Source organism: Oratosquilla oratoria, chromosome 32 (genome assembly GCF_046742065.1).
Source record: "Oratosquilla oratoria isolate Oo_2021 chromosome 32, ASM4674206v1, whole genome shotgun sequence".
NCBI lineage: Eukaryota > Metazoa > Arthropoda > Malacostraca > Stomatopoda > Squillidae > Oratosquilla > Oratosquilla oratoria.
This window is the reverse complement of record NC_134808.1, coordinates 13562090-13572089: the sequence shown is the minus strand read 5'-3', so window position 1 is coordinate 13572089 and position 10000 is coordinate 13562090. Positions and strand designations below refer to the sequence as shown.

Genomic DNA, 10000 nt, shown 5'->3' with positions numbered 1-10000 from the left:
GAGGTCCACCCCATGTATATAATGCCCATAGCCCGTTTGTAAACATATTCCTTTGAAAAAGCATACCTGCGAAACTAGTCAGGAATAAACTCAAGACTAAGACTCCTGTGTTTCCTATTCCGCTTACATTATATATATATATATATATATATATATACATATATATATATATATATATAAACATATATATATAAGTATGCATTTGTATATGGAAATATGTATGCATGTGTGTGTGTATATATACATATGTATATATATATATATATATATATATATATGTATGTATATGCATGTATATATATATATATATGTATGTATATGTATATATATATATATATATATATATGTCATGTATATACGTGTTGTATATATACATGTATGCATATTTGCATATTATGTACATACATGCATTCTCAAGTGCTGCATTTTGTGGTCAGAAATATGTGTGTGTGTGTGTGTGTGTGTGTGTGTGTGTGTGTGTGTGTGTGTGTGTGTGTGTGTGTGTGTGTGTGTGTGTGTGTGTGTGTGTGTGTATTCACTTGGTCTTTGGATCACGTGTTGGACTCGTGATCGACAGCTATTTCCCTCCTGGAAGAGAGCTCAGTGTGTGTGTGTGTGTGTGTGTGTGTGTGTGTGTGTGTGTGTGTGTGTATGTGTGTGTGTGTGTGTGTGTGTGTGTGTGTGTGTGTGTGTGTGTATTCACTTGGTCTTTGGATCACGTGTTGGACTCGTGATCGACAGCTATTTCCCTCCTGGAAGAGAGCTCAGTGTGTGTGTGTGTGTGTGTGTGTGTGTGTGTGTGTGTGTGTGTGTGTGTGTGTGTGTGTGTGTGTGTGTGTGTGTGTGTGTATGTGTGTGTGTGTGTGTGTGTGTGTGTGTGTGTGTGTGTGTGTGTGTGTGTGTGTGTGTGTGTGTGTGTGTGTGTGTGTGTGTGTGTGTGTGTGTGTGTGTGTGCGTGTGTGTATTTACCTAGTTGTATTTTACGGGAAGAGAGCTATGCTCGGAGTCACCAGTTTTTGTATCTTTCAGCATCCAGTTTGATTTTAAATTCTGGTATAGTTTTTGCATTCACTGTTTCCTCATTCAATTTGTTCCAGATATCTACCACTCTGTGTGGGAAGCTATTCTTTTTCAGATCTCTTCTCTAACAATCCTTTTTAATTTTTTCATGTCCTCTTGTTTTTTTTCCACTTTAGTAAATCATCTCTATCAAGGACTTCCATCCCTTTCAGAATTTTGTAGATCGTTAGTAGAGCTTCTCTTTCTCTTTTTTGTTCCCGGGGCTGGTAGTCGAGTTTGTCTAATCTTTGTTCATATGTCAATTTGTTGAGCGTTGGTGCCATCTTTGTCGTTTTTCTTTGAATTCTTTATGTTCTTTTTAGTTCTTGGTGTCCATAGTGCTGCAGCATACTCCAATCTTGGTCTTATCAATATAACTAATATTTTCTTTATCATTTCTTCATCCAGGTAGTCAAAGGCCAATTTCATTGATCTTAGTAAATTGAAGGGTTCTCCGACTATTTTGTTGATATGTTTTTCTGGTGCCATGTCATTGCTGATAGTTCCTCCTAGGTCCCTTTCCGATTTGACTTTTTTAACTTCCTTTTTACCAATTTTATATTGTTCCGATTTTCTATTTTTACTTTTTTCCAAATTCCATTTTACTACATTTCCTGATGTTGAAATTCACTTAACACTTCTTTTAGTAGTTTTGCATCATCTGCAAAGAAGTTCATATAACATTCCACACCTTCATCTATGATATTTATATATATGGCAAACTTTATTGGAGCCAAAACAGAACCTTGTGGGACTCCATTTATCATTTCTTCCCAGGTCGAGTTCTTGTCTTTAAGTAATATCCTCATTTTTCTCCCGTTCAAGTAATCTTTCATCCATTCCAATAACTTTCCTTGTACTCCACCTATTGTTTTAATTTTTCTTAGTAGCTTTTTGTGTGGTACTTTGTCAAATGCTTTTTGTAAATCTAAGAAGGCACAATCTGTCCATCCGTCCCTTTCTTGTATTATTTCTATTAGCCTCGAGTAAAAGCACATCAAGTTTGTGGCACATGATCTTCCGCGTCTAAATCCAAATTGTTTTGGGTTTAGTATATTGTTCTCTTCCAAATGTTTAATCCATTTACTTTTGATCATTTTTTCGCATATTTTTTCTATTGTACTTCTAAGGGAAACCGGTCCATAGTTGGTTGTATTTCTTTGTCCCCTCCTTTGTATATTGGTACAACATTTGCATTTTTCCAATCTTGTGGTACTTTTCCTTCTTAAAGTGAGAAACCTCATCTTGTGTATTTTGTCCGTTAGTTCATCCATACATTCTTTCAATATCCAATTTGCAATTCCATCTGGCCCGTGTGACTTTCTGACGTCAAGGCTTTTTTTATTTGGTTCCTTATCTCTTCTTGTGTCATCGTTGTTTCTTTCATTGGGGGGATCTTACTTTCTGTCCTTCCTCCCAATTTTGTGTAATACAGAGTTAAAAGGTTTTATCATAATTTCAGCCATTTTTACATCATCTATATATTCATTATTTCCTTCAAGCAGTTTCACTCTATCATGTTTATCTTTTAATTTGTCATTTACATACCTTTAGAATAGGTTAGGTTGGTCCTTGCATTTTTCTATTATGTTCTTTTCAAAGTTTCTTCTTTCTTCCCTGCGTATTTTTACATATTCATTTCTTAGTTTGATGTATATTTGCCATTTGGTCGTTTTTTCTATCTTTTCCAGGCTTTGTCTCTTCTATCTTTAACCTCACGCCTGTTTTTGTTATACCAACACTTTAAGTACACCCGTGCTTGTTTCTTCTTTGCTACGTATCTATCTGTTCCCTCGTAATTTTCTTTTAATATTTTCCATTTCTCTTCCATCTTTGTTTCTTCACTTAATTTTTTTTCCCAGTTTGCATTTTGAAAAAAAAAAAATTCTAAGTTTTTCAAAATCCGTTTTGTTGTACATTATTCTTCCTTTTCTGTGTTTCTCATTGCTTCTAAAATATTTTCTTTTTTAGTTCGAACTCTATTAGTATGTGATCACTTCTTCCCAATTGGTGTCTTGTATTCCATTTCATCCACGATTTCAGGCTCTGATGTAATATTAAATCTAGTCTCGACGGTTCTTCATTGTTTCTAAATCTGGTGTTTCTCTTTACCCATAGAATCAATGTGTATTCAATAGTCATATCCAGTAGAATATTTCCCCAAAGTTCTTCTCCACCTTTCACTGCCATTTCTTCCCAACATATTTCTCTTGAGTTAAAATCACCCATAATTACTGTTTCCTCCTTTCAATAATTCAACTAATGCATTCTTTGTGTCTTCCAGTATTTTGGAATGATCACTATCTATCCAAGGCTGTATTTTGGGTGCACGTATATTACTATAAATTTTCTACTGTTCATGTTTCTGTTTTCAACTTAAATCATAATCAATTCCACATTATTTTTTCCTTCTATTATCGTCGTCACATTTAAACCTTTCTTAGTCAAAATCATGACTCCTCCACCCTGTTTCTCCGTTCTATTTATCGCCTAATGGTTTTATAGACCTTGTCCCACAGCATTTAATGGTAATGGACCTTTTAATTTTGTCTCCACAATTCACATTATGTCTGGTTTCTCTATCAATAGATAGTCGTTTAATTCCTTTAGTACTGAAATAACGCTGTCTAGGTTGATATATGCTATTTCTAATTTATTCTTTTCTTCTCTTTTTTTCTTTATGTTTCCTTTCTTATGTACCATTTGCTCAGCCTCAGGTCAAGTACTCAAAAAAAAAAAAAACTCCGTTCTTCTCTCGATTTTTTTTTTTTTTTTTGCTTCATCTCTAAGTGCTTTTTCTTTCTCTTTTTTCCTCATTGCTCTTTTCCTTTTTATCCATACATTTTGTAATTTTCACTATTTACCAGTTTTGCTGCTTTTGATAGTACCTCTTCAGCTTTCATTTGAGACCTTAGTTTGATTTTAGTGGCCTATAGTGTTTTTCTCTAGATTATTGTCCCATCCTATGCACTTCTTTAATCCCTTTGTCTAATTTCTGTCCCTCCTCTTGAACCTCTTTCAGAATTGCCTTTGCAATTTTTTTCTCTTCTTTTTCTCTTTGGTATTTGTATACATTATGTTTTCTTTAATACCATAAACTACAATGCACTTTTTATTATCCACTGTGTCTCTTACCCAGATTTCCTTTTCTTTAATTACTTTAATTACCGTTTCTTTAGCATTTTCCTCTATCTGCTGTTGTACTATTTCTTTAAATGTTTTTTTTTTCCTTGTTCTTGTTTCCATTGATTTTTTTTTTTTTTTTTTTCAGGAGATCCGTATCCTTAACTAATTCACCAACTTTTTCAGTCACTACTTGTATTTGTTCTTTGACCTCTTTTTTCAACGCTTCATTTTTGTTTTTATCTTCATTTTTCATTCTTTCGTTATCACTTCTGACCCTAATTCATTTTTTAGATCATTAAGTTCTTTTTTCATCTCTTTGTTACCTTTCGTAGATATTTTATCTCTGTGCATTGCTCTATTATCAATTTTTAAATCTATTATTTCCTCCATCAAGTTGATATCCTGATTTCTAACTACATTGTTATATTTAGTTTCTCTTTCTCCATCTAAACCTTTACCTAATAGTCCTCCTTTTCTTGGAAACCCTTAAGAAGCATTGTTGTCCCACCTTTAAGTTGACTTTGGGGTATCATTCATACAAGTTGTTTTCGGTATCACCACCACTGGTGACTCGACTCTGTTCATGTCCACTTCTCTCTTCGTTGGTTCAGTTTTCCTTTTTTCTTTTTTTCTTTTTCCTTCCTCTATTTTGTGCGTTAATATACTAAATCAAACTGGATACTTTTTTCACCATAGAGGTTACTAGAAAACACAACTTCTCTTTCGTAAACACAACTTAGGCGTTTCCTTGTTCTTGGCTTGCAGCTAGCTTTCCGTTCACGCCAACGTCGGCGTCTAATATATATGTGTGTGTGTGTGTGTGTGTGTGTGTGTGTGTGTGTGTGTGTGTGTGTGTGTGTGTGTGTGTGTGTGTGTGTGTGTGTGTGTGTGTGTGTGTGTGTGTGTGTGTGTGTGTGTGTGTTTGTGTGTGTGTGTGCTTGTGTGTGTGTGTACTTGTGTGCGTGTGCATGTGCGCGCGCGTGTGGGCATGGGCGTGCGTGTTCCTGTGCCTGTGTACGTGCTCCTAATGAAACTGAACTGCTAAATCTATTTTTACAAATGTGCCGCCTCTGTTTAAATAATAAGTATATACACACCTAAATAGTCCATGATATATGCATGTAAACATAAGGATTATGTACATCATGCTTTCTTTCATATTCCCATACTTCCTGGAACTCACTTTCGGCGCTGTCGCTGGCCGGTGGATCCAGGTGGTATCCGTAGACAAGAAGCGTTCGGACGGTTTCGGACGCGGTGTCTCTGTTCGCCTTTTTGATGGCTTCATCTACGTTGCCGTACATCACCAGATGAGGAGATCTCTTCATGTCCGGATCTTCGTTGAGTCCGTAGGTCCAACCTGGGACGAGATAATCGCAGATTTAATAGGTGAAGAAAGCGTATATGTATTACTAAAAACTAGATTCCAAATGTTCAAGAAAATAAACATGAGGAATAAGAAATACGTATGAAGGTCCATATATTCTCCTATCTTTAATCACCCACAATCAAAGGTGTGTGGGCAGAGACTAGAAGAGAGTTCTGAGTAATCAAAAAATAGTCTATTAGCATCTAGCTTAGTCTTCCCCGTCCTTCAGTGTTTTATGCATTCTATCTCTCCCTTTACTTTGCTGCCATACGCGAACCTAAGTTCCTCTGTCTTCACCTAACTTTAATCTATTTTGATCCCGATAACACCGGTTCAACTTTTCTAATCTCATTTGTTAGCAATACTTGTAAAGTAGCCTTCTAGTTAACCACCTTTTATTAACTTCCTCTCTGACTGGCATTGTGTTCCAATGAAGAAGTTAAACAGTCGTAGAAATTTGAACAGTCAGAGCTGCATGAGATGCAAGCAATATATGTCTGGTGGCGAAAAGATTTGTGTGTTTTAAAAATGCTAATATTTTATTTTATACTTAGTGACTCTAGTCGAGAGTTAAGAACATGAGAATGAAGGAGACTGCAAGAGACCATAAGCCTTACACTAGGCAGTTCTATGTCCATTACCACCTTTCATCCCCATCCCCATCCCCATCCCCATTACCACCTTTCATCCCCATCCTTTTCTTAAAACAACCAATAGTTTCAGCGCTCACTACATGCTTACTAAGTCTATTCCATTCGTTGACCACTCTATTGGTAAACCAGTTCTTGCTTATCTCCTTTTTAAATCTAAAATTGTCCAATTTAAATCCATTACTGCGGGTCCTGCACTGTTGTCTTAATATGATGACATTGTCTGAATTACCCTTGATCCACTTGAACACCTCTATTAGATCACCCCGCACTCTGCGTCTTTCCAGAGTGTAAATTAAGATGCCTAATCCTGTTTTGTATGGCAAATTTCTAAGCCCATATATATCTTTTGTTATTCTCCTCTGTACTGATTCTAGTGAATTATACATTCTATATGATGGAGACCAAACCTGTACCGCACGGTCAAGGATGAGTCTACGCCAGATAGAGTTTGATAACTATCTCTGCACTTCTATTCGTAACCGTCCTAGCAATGAAACCTAATGCACTGTTAGCTCTATTCCTGGCGCTAATGCACTGGTTCCTGGATTTAAGGTCAGGACTTACTAGTACTTTTAAGTCTCTCGTACTCAGTTATCTCTAAAAAGGTGTTATCTAATCTATATCTGCTTTCTGGGTTGTGTAAACCTACGTTTAACACACTGCACTTTCAGATATTTAAGTCCATTTGTCATTTCACCGACCATGCCAACAATTTGTTAAGATCAACCTGCAGTATCCCGGCGTCCTTTCCTAACCTAATTTTAGTATCGCCCGCAGACTTACTAACATCACTAACAATCCCATTTATTTTTTCTATACACAATGGATAATAAGAGACTCAAAACCGAGCCCTGGGGAGTTCTACTATTAACACTCAACCGTTTGGATTTTACACCGTTAATGGTGACCTACGGTTTTCTGTCACTGATCCATGTTCTAATCCATTCAAAAAAAAATTCTTCCTATACCATGAGCTTTGACTTTATTTAGCAATCTCTGGTGGGGCATCTTGTCCAACGTTTTGCTAGAGTCAAGGTAATAATATCGTAATTATCATTATTATCTGAGGCCTTATAGACATTAGAGTTTGTTTGGTCTTTCTTCCTACATTTCCTTAGATTTCTTTAAGAAAATTGGCTAAAATATATACATATGAATTTGTTACTATTTTTCATGCATTTGTAAATGTGTTTGGAATTCTTTGGAAAATACTTATTTTCCAAACTTAATTTGTGTATCGTGCTGTGTTTTGAATAGAGTCGACCGCTGACGTGAAGATGACAACACGGTCGTTGGAGAAACAATAGTCGGCAGCTTACCATAAACCTCCCTTTAAGATATATAACTTTTTTACAGTGTGCGGGTGGGGGGGAGTAGTAATTTGGCGGTTTCATATGGATACGTGTTTTCCCCATTTCCTTGTGATCATGAGTGTGTTTCTTTCTGTGATTCGGGAGTACAAGTTGATGGCTAAGGGTGATTAAACTCGCCTTGCATTATCCTTTCACGCGCCCAGATATTATGAGTGTTCTCTGCTAGTTGGTCAACCAATTCTTCCAGTTTTGTAGTGAGCGAAACCTAGAAAATTAAAAAAGTCCTTATCAACGTTGATTCTCGAAGAAATATATAGATTGTCAACAGGAAAAATTCCAATCAAATAAACTATCTACATTAGACAAACAAAATTATGTTCATTATCAACTATTGCACTACTTAGTTGCTGTATGAAGATAACCTGAACTACATAAAAAGAATAAAAAACAAAAACAGTCCTGGATAGATACATATGAAGAAATTAAAAAAACAATATTGCAAGTAAATGATTATATATACGAATAGGCCAGCTTGTCATCTTTCTCTTTTGTTGGTTTTGATCATTACTGAAATTGTCCAAATACGTTTCTTTCATTTTACTCTCTTTGTGTCACAAACTGTTACATAATTCAAGAACTCCATAATCACTCTTTCCTAAGGGTGCAAAAACACATAGTTCTTATATTAGCAGCAAATTTAATCCAGCTGATGTGTCATCTCCTCTCATTCTTGTCCCCTTAACCCACTGTGTCTTTACGCATTTTAACAATGCATTTCCCTATGATTTTTCTCCTCCCTCCAGTTCAACTCTCTACAGTAGCAATCCTTCATCAGGGCTACGCTATCATATCTATCAGTATCTCATGCTTTTGTCTTGTGCATGTGTTCGTGTGTGTGTGTGTGTGTGTGCATGTGTGTGTGTGTGTGTGTGTGTGTGTGTGTGTGTGTGTGTGTGTGTGTGTGTGTGTCGTGTGTGTCTGTGTGTGTGTGTTTCTGTGTGTGTGTGTGTGTGTGTGTGTGTGTATTCACTTGGTCTTTGGATCACGTGTTGGACTCGTGATCGACAGCTATTTCCCTCCTGGAAGAGAGCTCAGAGCTCGTAGGTCCGATCTATGGGTAATGCTATGACCTTGCACACACACACACCCCCAACTCCCCGCCCACGAGAGTCAGAGTAACGACCCGAGGCACAGCGATACCGAAATAATTTCGGCCCTGGGCAGGATTCGAACTGGCTACTGGGAGGACTCCTGTTTCCAAATTCAGCGCTCTACCAACTGTGCCACCGAGTCGTGTGTGTGTGTGTGTGTGTGTGTGTGTGTGTGTGTGTGTGTGTGTGTGTGTGTGTGTGTGTGTGTGTGTGTGTGTGTGTGTGTGTGTGTGTGTGTGTGTTTGTGCGTGTGTGTGTGTGCGTGTGTGTGTGTTTGTATGCATGTGTCTGTGTGCGTACGTGTGTATGTGTGTGTGTGTGTGTGTGTGTGTGTGTGTGTGTGTGTGTGTGTGTGTTTGTGTGTGTGGGTGGGTGTGGATGTGGGTGGGTGGGTGTGTGTGTGTGTGTGTGTGTGTGTGTGTGTGTGTGTGTGTGTGTGTGTGTGTGTGTGTGTGTGTGTGTGTGTGTGTGTGTGTGTGTGTGTGTGTGTCAGTGTGTGTGTGTATTTACCTAGTTGTATTTACCTAGTTGTATTATACGGGAAGGGATCTATGCTAGTGGTGACCCGTCTTTGTATCTCTTAGCATCAAGTTTATTCTTAAAATCTTGAATAGTGTTTGCACATACTGCTTCTTTGTCTAATTTATTCTAAGTATCTATCACTCTGTATTGGAAGATATTTTTTCAGATCTCTTCTGTGATTATCTTTTTTTATTTTATTTTCGTGTCCTCTTGTTTTCCCATCGTTCCATTTCAATAAATCATTCTTATCTAAGATTTCCATTCCCTTCATAATTCTATAGACAGTTAGTAGGTCTCCTCTTTCCCTTCTTTGTTCCAGAGTTGCTAATTCTAATTTAAACAGTCTTTGTTCATATGTCATTTTGGAAAGAGTTGATGCCAGTTTTGTTGTTGCTCTTTGTATTCTTTCTATTTATTTTATTTATTTATTTATTTATTTATTTATTTATTTGGTGCTGGGTGTCCATAGTGTTGCTGCGTACTCGAGTTTTGGTCTTATTAGTGTAGTTATTATTATTTTTTTTTTTCCATTTCCTCGTCCAAATAGGCAAATGCTTATCCGGTGTCATGTCTTTGCTGCTCATCACTCCAAGGTCTTTTTCCGAGTTCACTTTTTTTTTTGGCCTCTTATTCACCAATTTTATAATCTCTCGATATTCTGTTTTTACTTTTTCCAAATTCCATTATACTACATTTCTTGATATTGAATTTCACTTCTCACTTTTGAGTCCATTTCCAGATCTTGTCCAAGTCTTGTTGTAATGAGTTGTAATCCTCCTCCGTTTTTACTTTCTTTAGTATTTTTGC

The 10000-nt window shown here is 36.8% G+C and overlaps 1 protein-coding gene across 9 annotated transcripts in view; it reads right to left on the bottom strand.

Moving 5' to 3' along the window:
* Positions 1 to 10000, bottom strand: part of RyR (Ryanodine receptor) — a 636026-nt gene that overhangs the window by 279759 nt on the left and 346267 nt on the right. For all 9 annotated transcript variants that reach the window (XM_076213834.1, XM_076213833.1, XM_076213832.1 and 6 more), the window contains 2 exons: positions 7698 to 7785; positions 5369 to 5545 (listed from right to left, as the gene is read on the bottom strand). In XM_076213834.1, coding sequence (XP_076069949.1) covers positions 5369 to 5545; positions 7698 to 7785 — 265 coding nt within the window. The remainder of the gene's footprint in view (positions 1 to 5368; positions 5546 to 7697; positions 7786 to 10000) is intronic.